General features: G+C 37.8%; 1 protein-coding gene across 1 annotated transcript in view; it reads left to right on the top strand.

Annotated features, from left to right (window-relative positions):
• The window catches only part of RAD54B (RAD54 homolog B), a 63,622-nt gene extending 41,686 nt beyond the window's left edge, over positions 1 to 21,936 (top strand). The window contains exons 5-15 of the mRNA XM_059863790.1: positions 1,210 to 1,497; positions 3,882 to 4,044; positions 4,729 to 4,954; positions 10,949 to 11,156; positions 11,676 to 11,815; positions 12,272 to 12,562; positions 13,966 to 14,141; positions 16,277 to 16,538; positions 17,861 to 17,927; positions 18,226 to 18,426; positions 21,104 to 21,936. Of these exons, the coding sequence (XP_059719773.1) occupies positions 1,210 to 1,497; positions 3,882 to 4,044; positions 4,729 to 4,954; positions 10,949 to 11,156; positions 11,676 to 11,815; positions 12,272 to 12,562; positions 13,966 to 14,141; positions 16,277 to 16,538; positions 17,861 to 17,927; positions 18,226 to 18,426; positions 21,104 to 21,330 (2,249 nt within the window). The 3' untranslated portion in view covers positions 21,331 to 21,936. The remainder of the gene's footprint in view (positions 1 to 1,209; positions 1,498 to 3,881; positions 4,045 to 4,728; positions 4,955 to 10,948; positions 11,157 to 11,675; positions 11,816 to 12,271; positions 12,563 to 13,965; positions 14,142 to 16,276; positions 16,539 to 17,860; positions 17,928 to 18,225; positions 18,427 to 21,103) is intronic.
• The last annotated feature ends 2,684 nt before the right edge of the window (positions 21,937 to 24,620 follow it).

Genomic DNA, 24,620 nt, shown 5'->3' with positions numbered 1-24,620 from the left:
CCTTTTGGCCAGACTGTTTTTAGCACTTGCTTAGACTCTTAGACTGTGAAACACCTCGGTAATTTTTTCCTCTTAAAGGAATTCAGATGCAGAGCTTCACCTGCCAATCTTTCACAATCGTAGAAGCAGCAGACCCGAGCTTTGCAAACAGTTTCCAGGAGTCTTTATACTTTATATATGGTGTTTGTTGGATAACATGTGCCTTGGGAGGCCTTGCTTCTTTCTTCACAGCTGAGTGATTTAACTGCTGGTCTACATAGCCATGCTTTTTTTTTTTTTGTCTATGGGGTTTTTTTTGAGTTTTTGGTTTTGGTTTTTTTTTTGGCCTCACTAAGCATCCAAGCCTGTTTATCCAAATTTACACAAATTCAATAACTGAGGTAAAGAATTCTGAAACAGAGATGTGGTTTTGACCTCTCTGAGTTAAGAAAATAAATTATATGTCCTCTGTTTCTTATGTGAGAGCTTCAACCAGTAGAATGCTATTTAAAAGAAGGAACCCCCACTCTTTCTTACACTGTTGTCTTAAAAGGAAGTGGCAGCTGTAGCTGTATTTTGTAATGAGACCAGCTGTAGCTGTATTTTGTAATTGTATTTGTAGCTGCAGTGAGAATGCCCACCTGACCAAGCCCAACAACTATTGAATTTATTCATAAATCTTGGCAATAATCAGAGCATGTCCCAGAGCATATGTAGAAGTGAAGATTTCAGAGGCATCTGAATCTTTAAGTGTAAGAAAATTAATGTAGAATTATTTAATGAGTATAAACAGTCTGTAAGTATAAAAGTCTGAACATAAAGTATGAAAGTCTAAACAGTGACTGCTTAGATCAATAGCAAGAGGGGTTAGGAGACTTCTTTTGGGGGCATGAAAGAAAGGGAGAAGGATTTAGGATGGTTATTAAGGCAAACAGCTAGATTTTGCCATATGGAGCTACTTTTTAAAAGCTGCCTTGAACAGTTATTTGACATTCAGTAGACTTGTTTGGTGATGAGGATGACTGAGTCTTTGCTCATATACTCTGCTAATTCTGATTATTAGCACTCACATATCACTCTGTTAAGGAGGGAAAGGCTTTATGTGTAAAAGTTAAATGTTTCAGAACGAGTTACTTTTTCACAGTTTTTCCTTCCTGCAGATGAGTACTGGTGTTAAGGAAGTAGTAGTTGCTGTGTTGTCCTAATTATTTCATTTTTATGTTCTTTTAGGTACTGGATATAAAGCTAAAGAGCTAGACAGCCTTGATGAAGGTCAAACACTGATGGTTGGCGGAAAAGAAATTGAAGTGATGGGTGTAATTTCAGCAGATGATTTCAGCAGTGGCAGGTGTTTTCAGGCTGGAATAGGGACTCATGACACAGATACAACTGCATTATCTCAAGCTAATACAAAACCATTCTGTAAACCGTTCAAAAATGTCTGTCAACCCAGTACTAAAGAGAATATGCTCAGGGATTCTCAGAGCTGCAAACCTCGCCATGATCCAAATGCTACAAGTAAGATTGAAATTTTAAAGTTTCTTTAAAAATCCTCTGACTCTCAAAAAATATTGAATGTGTAACCAAAATTTTCACGTTCCTCAATGTATTACTGAAGTATTTCTGACACACAGTACTAGTATCTAACCAAGCTAGGATTTTGTCATGTGTGTTTCTAAACAAGTAAAATACTCTGCATTGAATAAAGTTTTTCATAGTTGTTACAGATGGCTGTGGAAACACATTAGAGTAATTTCTAAGAGTTTTGCCAAGGATAATGAGTTTACTGATCATTGAAACAATCTGACACATACTAGAAGTTCTAGATGAGTTCCAGCTTTCCACTGGGGTCAGTGAAATACAGCCATACTGTGGCAGCACAGTAATTGCAGTGGAGGATCAGTAATAGAAAAGTTGTGTCACTTTGAGAGAATTGCTTCTGTCAATGCCTGATCCTTCACAGCCAGTGAGTGTAACTAAAACTCAACCAGATATGTTTTGGAATAAATGTTTAGTTTTATAGTGCTAGAAGTACTGTGTGCTGAAGAGACATGAGAGTTCACATATTGTATAGGAGCAGCCTGGTTAAGCAGTTGTGTAAGTGGTGTTGATTATCTAAGCAGAACTATGTTTTGTCTACAAACCAAATAGGAGCTATATTCTGCTGGTAGCTCTTTCAGATGGAAGATAAAAATGAGCATAAAAAATTGCTGCTAAGCAGAACAGGGCTTGTTTTAAAAAAATACAACTTTTTTTCTGCATTCTTACTATGATACCTCCATCAGAGTTTTTACATCATTTCCTGATACTATGAGGCTTTTTGAAGCTGTTACCTGGCTGCTATGTAAATAAACAATTAAATCTTACTCAAGTGGTAATTATAATAGAGCATCCTTATTAACACCAACTTCTGGTCTTAATTTAACTTGATTGCATTTTACCTAAGGATGTTCCTTCCTGAGATTGCAAGATGATGCTGCATTAGCATTCTACCTGAAAATCTGACCAAAAAAGGCCAATATATTCAGCACGTAAATTAACAACTTTGCTGTTTCTGCACTAGTTTGTTAAAGAGTTTCTGTTTATTCTAGTTGTCTTCTGCGACTTCTGGTGAATTTGAATACCTTGTATGATATTTTGTGAGCTCTCAACACATCAGTAGGTTGGACTTTCTCAGTCTTTAGGTTTGCTTACACAGGAGAATCACGTTATTTAATGCCTGATTGCATAACCCCTTGCAGAAGTTACTGAGATACTTTACAAAACCAGGACCTTGATATTGAAACAGTGGTTTTCACTTCATCATGAAGTCTATGATTATAGTTGATTAAAATGCAGCTTCTACAGAATGGAAAGCCAGCAGAACAGAGCACAGTGACAAAGATGTAAAGCTATGTCTTCCACATACAATTTCTAAGCTTTTAGTGCAGTGTTTATCCAAGCCTTGTTTCTTCCTCATTTTCATCCAAATTTTTGTCAGAAAAGTTATCTTTTTTCACCACTGGCTTTTAAACATATGCACATATATGATTTAATCCATCAGAACTCAACCCTTTGTCAGTAAGAGACAAACTCTCCCTGACTGATATAAGCCTTCAACCAACCTATTCCCATGAATAAATTATCAGTATAGATTTACTCTAGTGACATAAAAATACCAGAAGCCATAAATTCCTTTCTCTGACAATACAGTTTTTCAGTGAAGGTGTGTAGCAGCAGCTGAAGCAACCCAAGTATGGACATTGTCTAGCAAAATCATAATGTTTGTAAACAGATTATGTCAAGCAAAACTGTTATTCAGATGTTGCTCAATACTTCATTCTCTCTTTGCCTCTGCATGTCTTCAAAACAGTCAACTTCTTTTATTCATGCATTGTGGTAGTCTTTGTCAGCTCATACTCAATCCTCCTTTATTTTTCTTTAACAAATCAGTGGCTTTTATCTCTGATTCTTGGGCAGAGAAGTCTTTCTGGGCTACTGCAAGAATATCCCCTTGAAATGTACTATTTAGAGTATTTAGATTTTATGTAGATCATTGTTTATGGTTTTTTCCTTAGATTTTCAATTCAGAAGTATTTTGGAACTTCTTCTAATTTAACTCTATGAATTTAACTCTATGAATTCAAAGTCATCAAGGAACTTTTATTAGGTAGGCAGTTTCAACTCATCAAAAAAAAAAAACCGTCATATTTCTCAGTTTACCTTTGAGAAAAAAAATATTTGGAAAACCTCTTTAGAAGAATGTTTTTTGGTAGAAGTCAATCTAGGTACTTACAAATGCATTTTCAGTTTGAGAATGGTCAATATAATTAACAGTATTTTTAACAGTAATTAGATCATTGACTTTAATAGGTTTTGCTAACAGACTAAAAGTAATGCTTGATTATGCTTTGACATTGAAGATTCTCTGGTTATGCCACGACCAAATGCAAGTCATCAGTGGATGTTCAATAAAGCTGGTTTACCTGTGGTGGATGTAGTTGTAGATCCTTACATTGCAAGTAATCTACGCCCACATCAGAAAGAAGGAATTATATTTCTATATGAATGTGTAATGGGAATGAGGTAAGGTAATAATTATCCTTTTAGCTTTTAATACCTATAATATTTTCCTGCCCATGTTTGAAATGTGACATCTTGGGAAGTGTTGAGCAATCGTTCAGTTAATTAATATTAGTAATTTTCTCCTAAAAGCAGCTGTGCAAGTTTTTTCTGACCTAAATGTAGCATCACACTTGCCATGATTTTGCCAGATGTCATGAGAAGCTAGTGCATCAAAAGGCCTGTCATTTCTAAATACCAAATTTTGTAAACACAGATATAATCAAAGCCATGCTGAAAAACACTGTTTTCTGGGATTTATATTTCATATAATTCCAAATTATTAATGTAGTTTATAATTCTGGATTTAGAATAAAAAAGATGCTATTTCAACCTGTTAAAAAAATACAGCATTGTTTTCAAAAGTGTTTTCCCAAGTCATAGATTCCTTAAGGTATTGGATAATTCTAGTTCTAAAGGCAGATTTAAACTTTAGTTTTAGAGGACTAATGAGTTACTGTAGAAAATGAGAATTTTCATTCTAAGTTCTTCTAGTACAACTGAATAAACAACTACAGGAGACATAATAAGTATAAATAGGTTCTTTAGACTTCAGACAGCAAGCACAGAAGCAAATCCCTAAAGCAGTTGTGGATAGGTATAGATATGTCCTTTAAAATGATGCCAGTGCCTCATTGCCTCTTGCAGAGTGAGTGGCAGGTCTGGAGCTATTCTGGCTGATGAGATGGGCTTAGGAAAAACCCTGCAGTGCATTGCCCTTGTCTGGACTCTGCTGCGCCAGGGGCCCTATGGATGCAGACCTGTACTGAAGCGAGCACTGGTAGTCACCCCTGGGAGTCTGGTGAAAAACTGGAAAAAAGAATTTCAGAAATGGTTGGGAAGTGAAAGGATCAAAGTCTTTACAGTTGATCAGGTAAGATTTATTTCCAAAAGGTGATTAGGTCATTATTGGCTCAGAATATAGGAATTATGGGGTTTTTTCTACTTCCTTTCTTTTTCTTTTTTTTTTAACTAGAGACCAAGCCTACTAATTCTCTGTTCATATTTATTTGTATTGCTTTATTTCTTCTTCACATAATTGTCCATATGAGTATTTTGCTGTCAGTCACCAGGTTATAACGTCATAACCCAAGCTCACATGTAGCATATGTCTGTCTCACCTTTCTTCTGGTTTCACCTTTGAAGTTGTAAAAGGTGACATGCTCCTCCCTGTGCCTCTTCAGTTTAAGGAGTTTTTTTGTTTTGTATCAAAGTGCACACCTTCCCTGTTTACATGCCAAAGCATCTAGCTTGTACTCAGTTTCTGTGGTAGTTGTTTTTGTTCTGTACTGAAAACTTCTAATTTGTTTTGGCTGCCTGTTCTGAGGTGCTTCAGGAGGTTGTTCCCTTTGCTGTTACAGTCGAGCGTTAGATCTCTGTTGGGGTGATTTAAACTCTCAAGAGTTATCGAGCCTAGAGTCCCAGTGTTAGGTAACCAGACTATCTCTTGTCTCTAGAAGAATGCAGACAAGTACAAATCTTATTAAGAAGCAGGATGATGCTGATCCCTGTCCCCTCCTGTAGTAAAGCTGTTCCTGCTGGTATTAAAATTCACAATTCCAGGGAAGTAGAGAGCTTGTAGTACCTCCATTCATGCTTGCAACAAAGATGAAGATACTTATCTTCCAAAATTATTTTTTAATCTAATAATTTCATACAGGTAGACTGATAAAACAAATAGTCCTTCATTTTAAAGGTTATCTAATTCTTACACCAAGAAGATTTTTAGTTTCTTGTATTATCCTTAATGGAAGAATGAATATTTCAGGTGAAACAGAAGTTTTCAATGGAAGTTTACTTCTTGGTAGACTGTACAAAATTTTGTAACAATAATTATTTCTTTAAGTTGGACTCATTATTGCCAAACTCTTGAAACTGCTGATCTTCCACTGAAGACAAGGCATGTATAATAGGTGCATTGTGCACCATTTGCTTTTCTTAGTAACTTGTTTCAGGTTGTGGAAATGAAGCAAACTGACTTGTCAGGAACTGTAATATTATATATGTTGGGATTGGAGATAGGAAATTTCCTAAAAGAAATGGATACAAGGCAAAATATAATATGGCAACATTTTAACCTAAAAGGCTAGTTAGAGATAATTAAACGTTTTCTTGCAGTTTTTATGAATAATGTTGGGAGGAGAAAGCCTGAATTTGATGGTAGTTACTATGCCCCAAAATGACAGTAGCTTTCACTTTCTTTAAATGAAAATAACTTTAAAACTGTTACTCATCTTATTGGACCTATTTGATTGGGGACACTCAGCAGCTTTTACAGCTGTGTTCCCAAATACCACAGAATACACTGTCATGCAAAAGGAAGACACAGTATGACTTGCCTGGAGTATAATGAGGTATTTCACAATAATTTACTGTCTATTTTCTCTGGAAAAACAGCAATTACCATACTGTTATTTCTCCAGTATAACTTAAAAGAAAGAGCTTGTCTGCAGCATTTTCTTCTGTTCTTGTCGATAAGAATGCATTCAAAGAACTGCTAGACTTTTTAAAATGTTTTCCTCACTTTCACACTGAAACACCACAAACTGATCCTAACCCTTCAGTAAACAGACTTTTTAAAACACCAGGATATTATCTGCTTTTAAAATGTGATTACAGTTTAATTATGTTAGTATGCAAATGCCATGTAGAGAACATTGCTTTTAAAATGAAGGCATCTCCACAAAGGTTGCTTTTAGGTCTTGTTGATTCCTATTTTAAGCATTTGCAATGTGTTTGAGAGAATAATTCCTTTATCTGTCTGCAGAGTATCACTTCCTACTGGAGCTGTTTTGATTTGGTTTTGATGCTTTATGATTCAGCATTTTTGAATTTACACTTTACTAGCTACATTGGATTTGAACTAGTGCAAAGAAAGGCCTGTTCAAAGAGGAAGTCTGGGACATTATGGACCTCTAATACTGATTGATAATTGCTCCATATGTGGCTCCAGGCAACTCACTTAAATCTGTCAAGTCACTTTGGATAATTGTTATAATGGAGGCTATAATAGAGACATATCTTGCAGCCAGTTAAGAGTATGAATTAATTACTTGAAATTAGCTTGTAAATTTATTTTAATTTTTCATCTTTCAACCACTGCTGTTGTTACATACAGTAGGAAATACATTATATTTGACTGCAGGAGGTTTGTAAGGGATTCTCCTGCATTTTTTTTTTTTAAGGAGTTCAAACTCTCCTGCATACTTGATATTTTTCCAGGAGAGGGATGTTAGTGGCTGTTACCCAGTGCCTCAGCACTTTCCCCATCTCAGCTCACAGCTTGAAAGTGTACAAAAAAGAAAATGGTTTCTGGACCCTGGGCATCTTCTGTTGCTTGACCATGCCAGGAGAAGTTCAGAGAGGCATTGCCTCTGTCTTCAAGGCTGCAATGTGGAGCCTGTATACTGGGCTGGGACAATGTTGGGTCTTCCCTACAGGGCTCCTCTGTGTCTCTGTTCCTGTGTTGGGAGATTTTCTGCTCCTGTTTTGAAAATGGCAGTAAAAATACAACAAGAAAACAGGCAGTTAACTACAGTCCTGGAAACAACAGAAAAGCTCAAGACCAGTCCCAAACACCTGGAAAAATGCGTGCACGTCCTTGTTACCTGGTCCTTACTACTCCTTGCTTCCTCTGATGTGCTGGGCCTCATTGTGAGCAGCATGTGGGGGACTCAGCTGCTGCATGGTACTTTGTGAGATTAATGTGCTGGATTCATCCCATGGATTCATCTGAATCACCTGCTAGGAGGCTCTAAAGGTTGTGATAATTAAGTTGTGCTGCTTTTACAATGTATTACACCATCTGGCTCCAGACTTAGTTGTCTGGGTTTGGTAACTGATCTTGTTTGGAAATAAAAATACCTTCTAAGGCTCTAGACTGATTTGCTTTCACAAATAAAGAGGTTGCAGCTTGTCAGCTGCACCCATAGCCTGCTTAGTTAGTGAACACTGTTAGGACATAGGGAGAAACATTCAGGAAGTTGGCATCTGGAGCCAAGTGGAAAGGTAAGGGACATGCCCACAGGAGATTTTTCCAGTTTTATGCATAATTGCAAGACAGGTAGACAACCCTAGTACATTTACAAGTCTGCACAGAAATATAGCTGTTTCTTTTTTGGAGGAAGCTCTCTGTCCCATTACAGTGAGTATTTAGTGTGTGCATTTCCTTCAATAGACAGGAAAATTCTTGGTGTCTTTTGAATGAAAATGGCTTGAGGGGTATATAAGAGAGGAGATGGTTGCAGTCATTTTCTGATCAGTAATACAGGGATTAGAAATCTATTAGGAGACAGACATGTTTTCTGGGGCTGGTTATGGACTCTGTTTTCTGAATCTCAGGGTGACCTTACCTGTTGGCCAGCCCGTCAATGTTAAGGGCTAGTAATAAAGTTAATCATAGAATAATCATGAAATATCCTGTTGAAAGGGACCTCAAGGATCATTCAGTCCAACCTTTCTTGGTAAAAACACTGTCTGGACAAGATGGCCCAGCATCCTGTCCAGACAAATCTCCACCACTCCCCTGGAGAGATTATTCCAATGGCTGGTGATTCTCATTGTGAAACATTTTCCTCATGTGCAATTGGAACTTCCTCAGGAGTAATATCATCCCTTGTCTTTTCCATGTGACTTCTTGTAAAAAGGGAGCCTCCACCTTCACTTTAAATAGTGGAACATGGTAATAAGATCTCCCCTAAGCCCTCTTTTCTCAAGGCTGAACAAATCCAGTTCTCTCAGCCTTTTCCCCTCTGACAGGCTTTCCAGTCTGTGGCTCTTCTCTGTACCCTCTCCAGCCTGTCCACATCTTTTCTGCACAGCAGGGACCAAAACTGAGCACAGTATTCCAGTGTGGCCTGATGAGCACTGAGCAGGGTGGGACAATGACTTCTGGATCTCTGCTGGTGATGACCTTGTGGCTGCAGCCCAGCGCCCTGTTGGCCTTTCTGTGCCAGCGCAGCTCTGTTTGCTCATGCTGATCTGATTGTCCACCTGGATCCCAGATCCCTTTCCACAGAGATGCTCCCCAGCTGGGTAGATGCCAGCCCGTGCTGCACACCTGGGTTATGTTTTCCCAGGTGCAAGACCTGACGGTTGCCCTTGCTGGACTTCATCAGATTCTTGTTAGCCACTCTTCAGCCTATCCAAATCTTCCTGCAGGGTGGCTCTCTCTTCAAAGTGGCCACTTTCCCACTCAGTTTGGTATCACTGGGAAACTTCATCCCCTCTTCCCGATCACTTTCTGAGGATATTAAACAGAGCTGGGCCTGACAGCAATCCCAGGGGACCCCACTTGTGCCACGCTGCCCATTTGAGGAGGAGACATTGACCAGCTTACATTTACCTCTGGGTGCTGCCTCTCAGCCAGTTCCCACCACCACATGGAGCACTCATCCATACCACAGCCCATCTGTGTGGGAAACCATACTGAAAGCCTTGGAGAAATCCAGGAGGCACTGTCCACCCACCCCATACCAACAAGGCAGCTTACTTTGTCACAGAGGGTGACCAGGTTTGTCAAGCTCAGTTTGTCCTTGGTGAGTTTGTGTTGGCTTTTCCCAATCCCTTGCTTCATCTGATGTGTGATAGCTCCCATGAAGATTCATTCCATAACTTAGACGTTCCTCCTTTAAACCCTACTTGTAGATGGGGGTATTATCCTTCCAGTCCTCTGGGACATCCCCTGCTCTCCTTTGACTTCTCCAGAAGTAATGCAGAGTGGCCCTGCAATGATGTCAGTCAGCTCTCTTAATACCCCTGGGCAATGCCAGGGCCCATTAATCCATAGGGGTCGAGCTCCTGTAAGAGCTCAGCCCCACCCTTCCTTCACTGACCCTGGTGGGTCTGTAACTAGCCTGGATTTTTGTTCCCAGGGCTGGGGACCCAGCAGTGCTGGTGAAGACAGAGGTAAAGAAGGTGCTGTGACTAATTCACCTCTCCTGTTTATTGGTGGGCCAATATTTTCTTTCTGTTTCTGCTTCTTTTTTACATACCTGGAGAACTGTTTCTTGCAGTTTTTAACATCTCTGGCTAAATTAATTTCTAGCTAAGCTTCTGCTTTTCTGTCTGCATCTCTGCAGGCCGTGGCAATGCCCTTGTAGATCTCAACAGGTATTTATCCACATTTCCATTGCTGGTGCACTTTGCTTTTGATTTTGACTTAGAAGTTCTCAGTTAAGCCAAAGGTGTCTTGCTCCACCTGTTTCCCTTATCTTTAAAGGGGATGAACTATTTTCATGCTCCCAGCACCTGGGAGTTCCTTGGGCCTCCATGAAAGCTCCCTGCAAAATCCCTCCCACCAGAGCTCCAATCAAGCTGAACTTTGCTCTTCTGCAACCGGAGACCTAGAACCAATTCAATAGGTTAAATAATACCAGAATGATATAATATTCAATAATATAAAATAAAATTAAAATCTCCAAAGGGAATTCTGGTAGATTGTCGTAACTTCCTACTGGACATTACCAGGCTGAGATCCAAAGTGAATGTACAAGGAACTACCTGTGGCCCTTCATTATCTTGGTTTCAATTATTCATTTGACGCTTACCCAAATGCCTGCAGTGGAAAGCTATTACAGGAGCTCTGTGCTTTTCACCTTCATGGTAATGTGTCTCAGAGGATTTGAAGGCTTAAAAGAATAATAAATTTTCTTTTAATGAGGTGGTAAAATTCGAAATTGCTGTATCAGATCTCTTTCACAACTTAGGAAAGAATCAATAATCCGAAGTCATGAAGGAGATAGTAAATATCTTGTGTCATGTGAGAAGAAATTTCTGTAGTCACTGGATTTTTAAGGAATGTGATGATTTTTAAGGAAGTGATCTCCAATGAAATAGTTGTATGATGTATTTTCCTTTATGCCTGCAGGACCACAGAGTAGAAGAATTCATTGGTTCTCCACTTTATTCTGTTATGATAATCAGTTACGAGATGCTGTTGCGATCTTTGGATCAAATTCAGGCTGCAGAATTTAACCTCCTCATCTGTGATGAAGGACATCGGCTGAAAAATAGCACTATTAAGACAACTACAGCCCTTACTAGTCTGTCTTGTGAGAGGAGAATTATCCTTACTGGTTAGTATCTATAGTTACTATTAGTATTTTTTTTTATGTTGATAGTGCTAGGTTGGGGTAAAAGAAAAGCTTGAGATCAGTTGGAATTTTGGCAATGGGTATTAAATGAAGAAATCTCAGGTGTTGTAAAAACAGGTTATTTCCATTTTTTCTTACATAAAGGCAAAATATGTCAGTCTTCAGGGGCAAGCAAAGAGCCTTAGATCTTCTGTAAGGGAATCAGGACTCTGCATACACTCAATGTTTTCCTTTGTAGTTATTTAATAAAATTTATTTAGAATTAGACTTTCTAAATTCCTTTGTCTGAACAATTACATCTGCAGTCTGTTTAGTTAGGAGTACAGTATCTTGTTATTCATGGTAAAGTTTTAGATCATTTCAGGACTCTGAGTAATTCACATTGAAATAAAACATCTGTTTTCAAGATATATTGTCAATATTGACCCCTACATTCGATGTACTTCCATCAGTTTAAAGAAAAAATAACCAATTGCAGAATTATTTTTTTTCTCACTCAAGGTACTCCGATCCAAAATGACTTGCAAGAATTTTATGCATTAATAGAGTTTGTGAATCCAGGAATACTTGGTTCTTTATCCACTTATAGAAAGATATATGAGGAACCAATTGTCAGATCTAGAGAACCTTCAGCAACAGAGGTATTTGGTTAAAAAATACAGTTATAGAAGAAAATTCATAGTAAAATGAAATTTGCATTCTATGGAGCAAAGTGAAACTTGGGGCTACTAATGCTTCCAACACCTTCATTCCCCAATAAGCCATATGCATTGCCATGTGACAGTACTTTATCCATTCTTAGATTCTCCACAGCACTGCAACGTCTGTGTGCTTTCACTGCATCTCGAGAAATTCTAGAATATAATTCAAGCCCTGGATGTCATCTGGGATATTATTTTCCTTTGTTTAAGACTTTAGAAACCAGACATAGAACTAATGCAGTGGTACTAATTGGAGAAGAATTGGTCATTACAGTCCCATGTCAGAAAGTGGTATCATACTTTTAAAAGGGTTTTTAAATACCTAATTAAAATCATGCAGAACATTGTTCTGATGAAATGCAAGATTATAATTAATTTTGTGCTTTATTCTTTTAGGAGGAAAAGGAATTAGGAGAAAAAAGAGCAGCAGAACTCACACGCCTCACTGGACTCTTTATTCTAAGAAGAACACAGGAAGTTATAAACAAATTTCTGCCCCCCAAAAAGGAGAGCATAATCTTCTGCCGACCAACAGCGCTGCAACTTGAACTGTATCGAAAACTGCTTAGTTCTCGTGTTATTACATCGTGTCTGCAAGGCAGGCTGGAAAATAGTCCCCACCTAATATGTATAGGAGCTCTGAAAAAGCTTTGCAATCATCCATGTCTTCTGTTTAAAGCTATAAAGGTTGTAGCTTTATCTATTTATCTATTTAGGTATCTATTTGCACGGGGTAGTGTGCTTGCAATTAGTCATTTCAGCAGACACAGGGCATTAAAACTGGGTTATCAGTGTGCATGTTGCTTAAGGTCATTTCCATACTCTTACATACAGCTTGCTCTAGGAAGTCTGCTTTCAAAAGCACAAGTGTTAGGAAATCTGAATGTGCTCAGGAAGAGTATCTCACCAGTTTCCTATTGCCTTATGCTGTCTTCTCTTTTTTAATGTATTTTCCATCTTGACCTTGTCTCTGAATATTTGTAAAAATATATATAAATGTGAATTTTACAAAGAGCACTGTTAACTAGGAATTACTAGTCTAGATTACTAGTATTACTAGTATGCCTGCTGGTTTCTCTGCAACCTCCCTGTCCACATGATATTTTCACTTTTTCAAGTTTAATGACACTGGGAGCTGCAGGCTCAAAATGTCAGTGGTACTAGATGTCTCCATTACCACTTTTCCTGGGATTGTATATAAAAAAATGTTTTTATTCCTATAGGAAAATAGTATGATAATAAGAACTTGGTAATAGTAACTTCTATGGCCACTAGCAGAAGCCCAAGTAAGGTGGGTGGGAATAGAAATCTTTTTAAAAGATGTGCTCTATGACTTTGGTGGAATATGCACAGTGCAGTATCCCTTTCAACGCTGCCAAGTAAAGTTCATTGCCTTTACTTCATAATATAAGCATTAGAAACCTTTCATATGCAAAACCACAAGCCTTTATTAAATATAGGAATGGAGAGGACTGTATGTGCAAATCATTTATTGCCATTGTGGTTTTGGCATTTGAGTGGTCTGGCTTTTTCCTCCCTGTGAAACATTGATTTTCCAAGTACAGCAAAACATTACCTGTGTTTCTATTATTTTATTGGTTTTGCTTGCCAGCTTTTCTTCATTTCTAGTAGTATAACTGAATCTTAATGACAGTATTTTCCTAAACAGAGCGAATGATTGGGAAATTTCATAATAAGATATTATGTGATTTAGAAAGAGTACACAATATATTGATTTCCTCCTCACTCCCAAGGTTTAGATATGTCTTTACTGTTAAAATACATTTGTGTGATTGTTTAAGTAGAGAAGTTGTACACATTTTTCAGTTTTAAGTATTTCAGTTTAAGTATTTCAACTTTCTACTTAGCTTCAAACAATGTCTTAGATTAGAAAATGTAAACTAAAATAAACTATAATTATTTTAAAACTTTGCTTTCAATCTTGTATTGGAAGGTTTTCATGCTCACATAATACATTGCTTTATGGCAGCTTTTTATGCCTCCTTTTGTCTTTGTGATAAAAATATAGCAATCTTAAAAAAAAATATGTTAGAGGGGATATGGAATTTTAATCCTTTAATTTTCAACAGGAAAAAAGCTGTGATCCTATGTCTGAGGAATATGATGAGTCCAGCCTCTATGAAGGTGTAATAGATGTCTTCCCACAAGATTATACTTCAGACACTTTCTGTGAAACTGATTCAGGAAAATTGCAGGTGCTGGTGAAGTTGTTGGCAGCAATCCATGCGCTCAACTCTTCTGAAAGGCAAGTGTGAAAGAAAGGTAGAAGGGAGGTAATGGGAGCGACCTTCTGGATATTGATTTGCTTTTCAAATGCATGGGAGTATAACATTCAAAATAAAGCTATTGCAGCTGTTTGCAGGGGTGCCAAATTAATTTAAACATTGTACTCCTGGCTTTCTTGTGAAATTGTGAAATTAGAACTTGCAGCTGACATAATTTTTAAAGAAGCTCTTCATATTTTTTCCAGGTAATGATACTTGGTTTTTTTTACACTGTAAAGCAAGTAAGATTGTTTGCTACAGCCCTTGAGCTGCATCCTGTACTTGCAGAGGCTTTCCAATTCTTTGTATCTTCATGAGAAGATGTGTTAATCTATGAAATTGCACTGAAGTATTTTCATTATTAGATTATAAGTTATTTCCTCTTTAATCATGCTTAACTGCTCACTGCTTGCTGCCTTTTCTAAAGTTCAGGGTGACCATTCTCAACAGATGAACTTGCCAAGCAACCACTTATTTCCCCTGTGGTAGGTGCCACTGACTTGTAGGAAAACTTCTGGTTATCATGTGGTAATAGGATGCACATGATTAATTTTTGTGCAATTGCTGGTTTGTGGGAATCTCACACGACCTGGTGTCCCAGGATAATTTTTTATGGACTTGTGCCTTAAAGCCCAACTGTTCCAAATGTATTTAACTTTTAACTTCTATTTCAAGTGATGTTTGAATAGGACACACTGTAATTCAGTAGTGGGAAGTAACAGCAAATCTCTTGACACTGATCTAATGGAATCTGAAGATACTTTCTTTTCACAAATCAGAAAATTGAGCCTGTGGCTGGAGTTTATATACTTAGCACCCATTGAAACCAGTAACAGCTGAATATCTAAATGTACTGGCCTTAGTTTGTGTAGGTCAGCGAACCAGGAGTGTCAGTAAAACCTTTATCTCTTTGTAGCAGTACTTTAGGGGCTGCTGAGTTGAGGCATTACTTTATGCCTTTAAGTTTTGTTGTATTATTTCAGTGCAGCTCATGTTTATTTTGATTTGGTTTCTCTGCTTTCATTGGTACTGAATAGTTTTTGAAATATACAAACTCAATTCCAGTCCTAATCTGAAGTTTATATTCTATTTTTGAGTGCAGACAAAGCTGTGAATGTTGTGTTGATTGACAAAAAAAAAAAGTCTTGCAAAGTCTTTACAAACAGGTCATGGATGTAGTTCAGCTGTAAAGTGTAATATTAAAAGTATTCTAAAACACTTCTAAAATATTAATATTTTCATTTCCCCCTGAAATTATTTGTCTAGTTCTTCAAGACTTGTTTTAATCAAAATCATTTAAAAAAATAATGAAATGTATCATTACTTTTTTAAAAAATGAAATATACTTCATTTCAAAGACCTGCAAATGAGATCTGGCAGAAAATGTCCTGTTCTTTTACTTGTGGCTTAAATTCAAAAGATATTTGTCTACTTAGTAGAATCACCTTCAATATTTGGGAGGATATAGGAATGCTAGATTTTCAAACCTTTCAAACCTAATTAGACAAAATTGCAGAGAAAATATACCAACATAGCTTGGACGATTACTGTAAGGGATCAGACTGATTTTGCTTTCTAAAAAAATTCAGTGTCTATCTTTCACTAATCTTCATACCTGTTCTTTTCAGCCATAAAATGTAGGAAAGTATCTCTGCTGTCCTACTTGACTTTCATTATGATTTTTGTTAGAATTTGCTGAGGTTTTCTGTAGAATTTCATAGTAGTTTTTTCAGTAAGTAGACTTTTATATATATGTATTATTTATTAGCTCCTGCAACATCCTCTGCAAATGCTGTCTTAACAACAGTTATTTTGTATGAACAGATTTAAAAAAAAAAAATCTATCTTTGTGACTGGTTCTTATGCAAATTCTGTTGCAAAAGGAGTCATTAATTATTTAACACTTGATTGCTTGAAAGGAAGTATAAAGCATCCAGATCTGGTATGTGCTTCTAATTAATTGGAAATGTTTTATATTGTGGAAAGTAAAAGTAACCCAAAGTTGATGTGTTATATTTCACCTTAATTTTATTTTCTTAGATGTCTTCAGTGATTTGTTATTGGACTTTAATTTTACCAAGGACTAGGTTGATGACTTTGTTTTACTGTTTGACAGAGTCGTGTTGGTATCAAATTACACTCAGACATTAAATATATTACAAGATGTATGCAAACATTATGGATACTCCTATGCTAGACTTGATGGCCATACTCCTGTCTCCCAGAGACAACACATTGTGGATACTTTCAATAGCAAATTCAGCCCAGCTTTCATCTTTTTGCTGAGTTCAAAGGCTGGTGGAGTGGGACTGAATCTGGTTGGAGCATCTCATTTGATCCTGTATGATATTGACTGGAACCCAGCTACAGATATTCAGGTCTGGTAACAACTGTGTACATGTGGGCTGGGATGGGAATCAAATGAATTCTTGACTGATTTTGAATTGCCTGACTTTACATGTCTTACTGCTACCAATTATCACATTGTGTCTGGACAAGTACAACAATGAGGGGAAACTCTTCCTGAGAAGAAAAGAAGAAATATTTCTCTGTCATATTATATATATTGAGATCAGTAGAAGCCCTCTTGCAGTAAAAAATAGAAAGATTAAATTCTAGTTTCTTTGGAGGAGTGAGTCATGTATCCTCTTTGTCTCTTGATGTCTTTTTATCTGCAGAGCTGCTGTGTTCCAAAAAAAAAAAAAAAAAAAAAAGAAAATAAGAAAATGGGATGAGATTCCGTAGCAAATGTTGCTGTTGATTTGCAGTCCCTGAGAAAAAGGGAGAGACTCTGATCAGAATTGCAAGATTGAGAAAATCACATGGCAGTGATGCCAAAAGAAAGAAAAGAAAGCCAATGCTGTGCTATTCTTGTAAAGGCACTGTTGGCCTCAAGGGATTATTTAGTTGGCATAAGAGTCTTCAGTTAAAATAGTCCTTAAAAATAACAATTAAAAAAATCTTTTTATGAACTCAGTAAGAACCTTTTTATTGTAAAGTAATGCTGTGTCCTTAATACCTGAAACAAGCCCTTGCTCCTCTTCCCAGGGTGAATTAGTACCCTCATGTGGTCACTTGCCTTGTTGCTTGGAAAAGTCTGGTAAATCAGACAAAATTGCTACAGGTTGCCAGAGACTGCAAGCCTGTTGTGTGTGTTTGTACTGAGGATGTAGGTGTAACCTATGCATTTCCAAAAAAAAAAGATCATATAGCAGCACTCAGTTTCCCATTTTGTTTGTTTAAGAAATAAAAGAGGTGCAAACAATCATTTTTAGAATTTCAATAGAAATGTAAAAGTAACTTATAAAGACATATTGTGGAAAAAAAGCAATTTTGGAGATGGGGGAGAATTATCAGTGTTCCTGAAATATTAAATAGTTGTTAATGCTTGGAAAACAAATATGAAGAGGGAATTTCTTTCAGGAAATAATTGAAACACCTACTTTCCTACTTTAGTGTACAGAAAGGAAGAGAAGCATAAATGGCAAAAAGTAAATTATAGTTTCAAAACTGTTTACAATTAATACCAGAAAACTTATAGAAACAATCACAGAGAGTCTTTGGGGAATGCATTATCCAGACAACATCTCTTTGAAGAAGTGGGCAGAACTGGTAATTTGGTCAGTGAAGGCTACAAGCTTTAGTGAAGTATCCTTGTATAACAGGCTGTTAATGCTTTTCATCTTCTTGCTTTCCTCAGGCAATGGCTAGAGTGTGGAGGGATGGTCAGAAACATGCTGTCCATATCTACAGGCTGCTAACCACAGGTCAGAGATGGTGCTCTGCTTACCCAGAGTGAGACAGGTGTTGACATTTTGTCCATAAAAGAAAGAGAGGGAATGGTTTTGGAAATAATTTGGTCTTTAAAAATATATATTTGTTCTGAGTTCAGTTAAGATGAAGACATCACATTGATTCACTTGCCTTTGCTTTGCTTTTTCTTAAATAACTGAAAATAGTGATTTAGCATTTCCTATGTATATTGTTATCAAGAAATGGATTTGACTTCTTTGTAAATACTGGTCAAAAATTATCCCAATTTATCTGTTTTTCTTTTCAATACAGGTTCAATAGAAGAAAAAATTTATCAAAGACAGATCAGCAAACAAGACCTTTCTGGGGCAGTTGTAGACCTTTCCAAGACATCTGAGCACACACATTTTTCTATTGAGGAGCTTAAAAATCTCTTTACTCTACATGAAGATTCCAGCTGTGTTACTCATGACTTGCTTGAGTGTGACTGTATGGGAAAGGTTGACCATCAAAGTGAGTTTGTTTTTCATTATCTCTGGCCACTGCTGTGGAATCCATTCTTTATATATAGTCTGTCTCTGGAGAAAACTTTGATTCTCTGTAAAAGAGGATTGAAATAATGAGGTTCATTATGGAATCTTCCACCCACTGGCTGACTTATCTAATCCATAGGAGTCCTTCATGAAAGGAGAAGATTAATTCCTTGCAGTAACAACCACTTCATTTATCATGCAAGTAGCAAATATTCACATCTATCCTTTCTGTAGGGACCTGTCTCCTGTTCTTCTGGCATATCACAGTTGTTTTCATACCTTGCTGTGTACAGGTATATAGGTTTAAGATCAAAACTGGATTAAAAAAAAAAAAAAGATCATAGGTTATGTTTGCATCTTATCTATTTTAGTTTTTATAGCTCATCTTGTTTCTTAAAGGAAAGAGTGTCTATTGCCTTGGTTTGTTTCTCTTTTGGGGCATGAAATCCATGCACACTATTTACAGGAGTGATAGTGTGGTACCAATGCTGATGTCTCCTAAATGCACACAGAAACCTCAAGAGAAAGAGCTCAAGAAATGGGTACAAGAGTGTATATTCTCAATAGACAGGGGCAAGAAAAGAAGTAATGCAAACCCAATACTTTTTTGCTTGATGGTTTGCACATTTCCAGGTAATAAGTTAGACTTGTACTTCTTTCTCATCTCATTCTACCCAAAATGAGGAAGACTTGGCTAGTGATAGCACAGGGCTTCTGTAGACATAAGATTTTAAGAATCTCCTTTATTTTTGCTCCATATGCTGATTAAATCATCATTGAATCTTTCTTTAATGATTGAAAAATTAGACCTTCTGTTTCTTCATAAGTGATTTTCTAAATTTACCATCCTCCATTTAGGTACTATTACAGCATCTGTGTAGGAAAGGCACCTTCTGAGTTACATGTTGGCCACATTTTCCCAGTGGTATGCAGTGAGGCATGTGTGGCTCCTGGACTGCAGAAATCCAGAGAAATTTTGTGTTGCTACAGTGATGAACACTGGTGCTTGCAATTTTATTTAGCAGCTTGCAGTTGTCTTAACATCTTGAATTCTTACTTTATGCTTTGAACATACTTTGGTTTCATCAATTCAATCACAACATTGGCCTCTTGGGTTCTGTGACTTTTTCAAGGATAGTTCCTGTTCCCAGTGAACAAAACCTTTTGGCAGTAGATCAAGGAAAAGCCTGAAGGCCATTATTAGACTTAAGTGGTGGTAATGATAGAGTGAGGGGAAGGTTTGACTTCCTAAAGAGCAGAGGACAAGCTGGCTCACTGTCTCCCTAGTCAAATTGTTCTGAGTCATGGGCTTCAGTTTGATCACCCCAGAATGCAGCTACCACTAGCTGGTCTCTTTGCCTTTCCCAAAACCAGAAAACTGTTAAATTATTGCATCAAGGAGCCACATTCCAGGTTACTGGGGACAGATTCTGCTATACAGAAAAGCCAAGAACTTCTAATGGTTTGTCTCCTCCATTTCTAGCAAGTATGATTCAAAAGATAAACTAAAGAGGAGCCAAACAATGTAATACAGGTCTCACAGCCATCGTCTCCTGTGGTCCATTCACACTAGAGTGATCTTTAGAAAACTACAGGGGTCTTGAGAGGAGGATATTTCCTGTGCATGGATCATGCAGATGGGTTGCTTGCAATTCTGCTGCCCTTCACATCAATTACAAAGCTACAAACCTGTTGTTTTACCTGATCATAATGTACTTTAGAAGTTAGGATAGCAGAATCTGTAAATGTATCTGTTCTAAATTTTCTTCTGGCCAGTAAAAAAATGAATTTCAAGTCTACTTCAAACATCATATGTCAGTCAAAAGGAAAGTTTAGTGTTTATGAATCTTTATAGGCTCTCAGAAACTTAAAAATACCATGAATAGTCTGAGTCATGCTGCTCATATCACTGGTCTTTCCTAACAAGCACATAATACTGCTATGAAAATATTTGATGACAAGTTTTAAACCAGTAACACTACTGATGCAGTTTTTTTCATACAAAATTATTTCTTCATTTATCCCATGCATCAGGTGAATCGTAAAGCCATCAATGTGTGATGTGTACTGCAATGACCTGATACTGTTTGGGGCTTTAGGATCCTCTCTTAAAAGTGAATTAATCTCAGAGGAATAGTCTTCTCCTTACTGTGATATACAGTATTGTGTATATTGCACAACTTGGCACAATCTGGATGTACAGACTGTACAGCTCTAGTGTGCTGAGTCAATGAAACAGCTACTCAAATTATTCTTAGCTGGCTGGAATGATTCCTCTGGGAAGAAATTGAAGCTAGCATGCATTTTCCTGCAACATACATCTAGATTCAGATTTGCTCAAAGAATGAGAGCAGGCCAAATGTCACAGAATTAGGAAGACAGAGGAAAGGAAGTTGGCAAATAAGATATTTCCTTTCCCATCCATGTGTAAAAGGATTTGTCTTTATGCTAGCATGTGGTAATTTTGATAACATCAATCACTGAGCAAGAAGCAGCCTTCCCTCTCTTACTGTGGATATGTGTTTGGATTTTGTAGGAACAGAATGATTATATGTGCTGTTTTATTTTCTCTTGTTTGTTATCACCAGCTGTCTTATTGATTCAGACTAAAATTTTCTTAGTTTTCTCTGATTAGTCTACTGCATCATTTTTTTCAGATACTTCCTCAGAAAAGCCTCCCATATCTAGAAGCTGCCAGCTTGAACAAAACCATGGGAAGCCTAATTCAAAGAAGCCACTTTCCATGTCACAGTTGATGCAATGGAAGCATTTCTCTGGGCAACATCAGACTCTTGCTGATCCTTTCCTTGAAAGGATAAAAGAAAATGTTTCTTTCATTTTCCAGAATGTAACCAATCCTACTTCCCCACCTAATAAAACTTGAGTGTCTTTTTCTGCATCCTCCTTGTCATAGGCCTTGTAAACAACTGATGTGCAGTTACCTATTGTTCTTTTTGCCCAGTTCTGGTTTGTGTGTTTCTCGTGAAGTTTCTGGGTAAGTGTGACTCCTGGTGTTTATACAAAGTTACAGTTATTACTAAGTTAATCATACCTGCTGTAATTATAATACAGATTTTTAAAACAGACTTTGTTTTCCAGTATTTTGTTCCTTTGATATCATATATGCACATTAATTTTTATGGGCATTACTACTATAAGTCTACTTTGATTTATAGTTTTCATTTGATCATAATAATTTATTGCTTGTAAAGCTGGCAACTCGTCAGCCAAATTTTATAAATTAGGCAATGCTATATACATGTATATACCAAGACTCTGGTTGGATTTTGTTGTAACAATATTATGTGTCTGTATAAATGCAGCTTTATAACAAGGTAGATGGTTTTTTCTGTTAAATTTACACTTTAATGAAATTCAGAGCAATAGTCACTAATCTCCAAAATTCTGAGGGCACGGCTTCATACCATTTCAAAATATTCTAAAATTCTCCTATTGCTTTTACTTGGGAAAATAAACTTTATTTCTCAGACATACCTAGTAAAGGATTATCTTCATTTTGTTAACTCTTTTTAAGAATGTGTTTTGCCAGACTGAAGTACTGAGCATTTTTTGGTATGTTTCTTAATGATTGTATTACCCTTCTTTGAAGACATAAACATTCAAAATCAGTTTGTAGCTTTTAGGTGAAGTACTTTGAAATGCCCTCAAGATCAGAAATACTGCAAACTTACAGAATTCCAAAGACCTTGAGAAAGAAGAGGGCTCCATTGTCATAATATCCTGCTATGATGATATATGGTATATGTGGCAACAGAGCCTAATTGCCCAACCAAATTTCAGAAGCATTTAAAATTATTCTCTGTGTTATTGTTAGTACTGCCTCTTTCCCCAGACTGGCATTGAATTCACAGCCCATCCTAACCCATCATCTGACATCCTCCTTGCCTTTTGATGCAGTTTTGGAACTTGAAAGCCATGTGCACTGACCTCTGTTTGCCATCCATATTTATTTCAGAGGGGTTTTTGAGTTTCCTTCTACTCTAATGTGAGATGACACCTGGAAGTAATGAAGACCAAAGTGAGACAATGATTGAGAAAGTTGTAAATTCTGAACATCTTTCTGGCATGGATATTGTGTTCTTGGTAATAATTAGAATTATGCTAATAGGGAGAGTTTAAATAACATTTTAGGCTGGCAGCTAAAGAGCTCGTTCTACACCCTGTGAGTGGTGGTGTGGTGGCCACGCTTATCCAGCTGCTGTGGTGCCCATTTGCTGTCAGAAGAAGTTCCCATAGCTTATTTCACTTAGTAAAGACAAGGTTTGCAGCTCTGTATCTCAAGGTGGAGATTCCAGGCACCCTGTATAAGGATGGTTATTGTAATTAATAATTATCTGAGACTGATGATCTGTGCTGCCCATAAATCTCTGTAAGTTCTCTCCTGTCCTTGTCTGCTCTAGCACATGCTGGTCTTCTCTGCTGATGCTGTCACAGTAGGTAATGCTGCTTCAAGGTCAAGAAGGCCAAAGCAGCCCATACCAACACACACAATGCCAGTCACAGCTTCAGTACAATTCCCTGCCTGTGCCCAGCTTTGCCAAGCTGCCCCAGACCTCTGGCAGTGGCAGCTGCAAGGTGATGCTCAGGACAGCTCCTCCTGCATCCACCCTCTGTGTCACTGCCAGCCAAGTGTGCCTCCCCCTTCACCTGTCACGACTGCAGGGCGTGGTGAAAGAATGCATGTGCTTCTTGGTTGTGTGGGTAAGACAAAACTATCCCAGGAACAGGTTGCACATGGCATTACACATGATGCAGATTGAAAATCTGATTCAGAAATTTTATTTATCCTGAAAAATTATGTTTCTCACTGGAAGAATGCATTGTGGAAAAGATAGGAAGCATGAATACAGACTCTAATTTGCTGTGCCATCTGTGATTCTCTCACAGTAGTCTGCAACAGCATTCATAGTGGGACCAGCCCATCCTGCTCATGTTTTATCATAGTATAATAATCAGCATTTCCATACAGACTGCAGCAAGTGGACATGTGAATTCCTTCACCCTTAGGAGAGAAGTGCCTCCTAGGAAAAGTCCCTGTGGTGAATTTACCCTAATCTAACTGTTGACTGGCAAGGTGTATTGGGGATTTTGAGTCTCCAGCTGTGCCATGTTGCCCCTTCTCTTAACAAGTGTGAAACCGTAGAGAATGGGGAAGGTGGCTGGTTCTGAAAGACAAGTATCAGGAGGATCTGGTACTTGGTCTAGCAGATGGTCTCAAATGCAGCTTCTGGATTCCTTGCCAGTGCTGCCAGCTCTAGAACCCTATGTAATTTATGTTGCATGGTCTCACAAATCAGTGTCTTAGATCAAAGTCTTGTTCTGCAGAAAGGGGAGGCAGAGGATGTTGAAGCAATGGCTGTGTTCTAGTGCAATGCTTGAAAAACCAGGTGTTAATTAATGTACTTGATTGCCTTTTCCAGTTTTTGAAGGAGGCAAGCATTAATCCACCTGATGCTAGATCTTATGGACAGATGCCAAGGAGCCAGGCAAATCTGCCTAACAACAGCTCTCAAATTGCCTCTTCATTGCAGCTTGAAGAGCAGCAGATACTACAGGTGTAAGCACAGTGGCAAGCAGCATATTCTTTCAACAACAGCTGAGCATAGATTGTCAATATTTGACATTTATTAGTGCTATGGGACCAGTATAGAGGTATGCCTGGGGCAGCAGGTGGTGAGTTCAGTGCCAGCTAAACACCCCAGTGCCTTTATAGGTGTAAGATGTTGAGGGTTATCAAGTCAGGGTGTGCTCCATCTGAGCTGAGGCTGGTTTAGGGCACTCCCTGCAATAACACTGATTTGAGCTGGTTTTCACCAGTGGCCCAGTGAGGAGTGCTTACCTGTCAGAAGAGAGATCAGGAAGACACACTCTTTAGGGAATGGACTGCTAATCTTAGAATAGCTGCTGCAGGTCTCTGAATCACACTGGGCAGGGAGGCCTGTCAGCCAGCCCTCAGATACAGCAATCGATATTGTGTTTGTTCCTTGCCAGGTCTTAGATGGGAGGAGGGAATTTTGGAGAATTTCAATTACTTCTGGTACAGGGCATGCTGCCAGAGAGACAAGTGTACTGCGTGTTCCTGCCTGAGACCAACCCTCATTTTAAAAAGCAGAAGGAGTGGTGTTTTATTTATTTCTGTATGCTGCAGCAGAG

This window comes from Haemorhous mexicanus, chromosome 1, assembly GCF_027477595.1.
Source record: "Haemorhous mexicanus isolate bHaeMex1 chromosome 1, bHaeMex1.pri, whole genome shotgun sequence".
NCBI classification, from domain to species: Eukaryota; Metazoa; Chordata; class Aves; order Passeriformes; family Fringillidae; genus Haemorhous; species Haemorhous mexicanus.
This window is presented reverse-complemented; position numbering and strand designations above follow the sequence as displayed.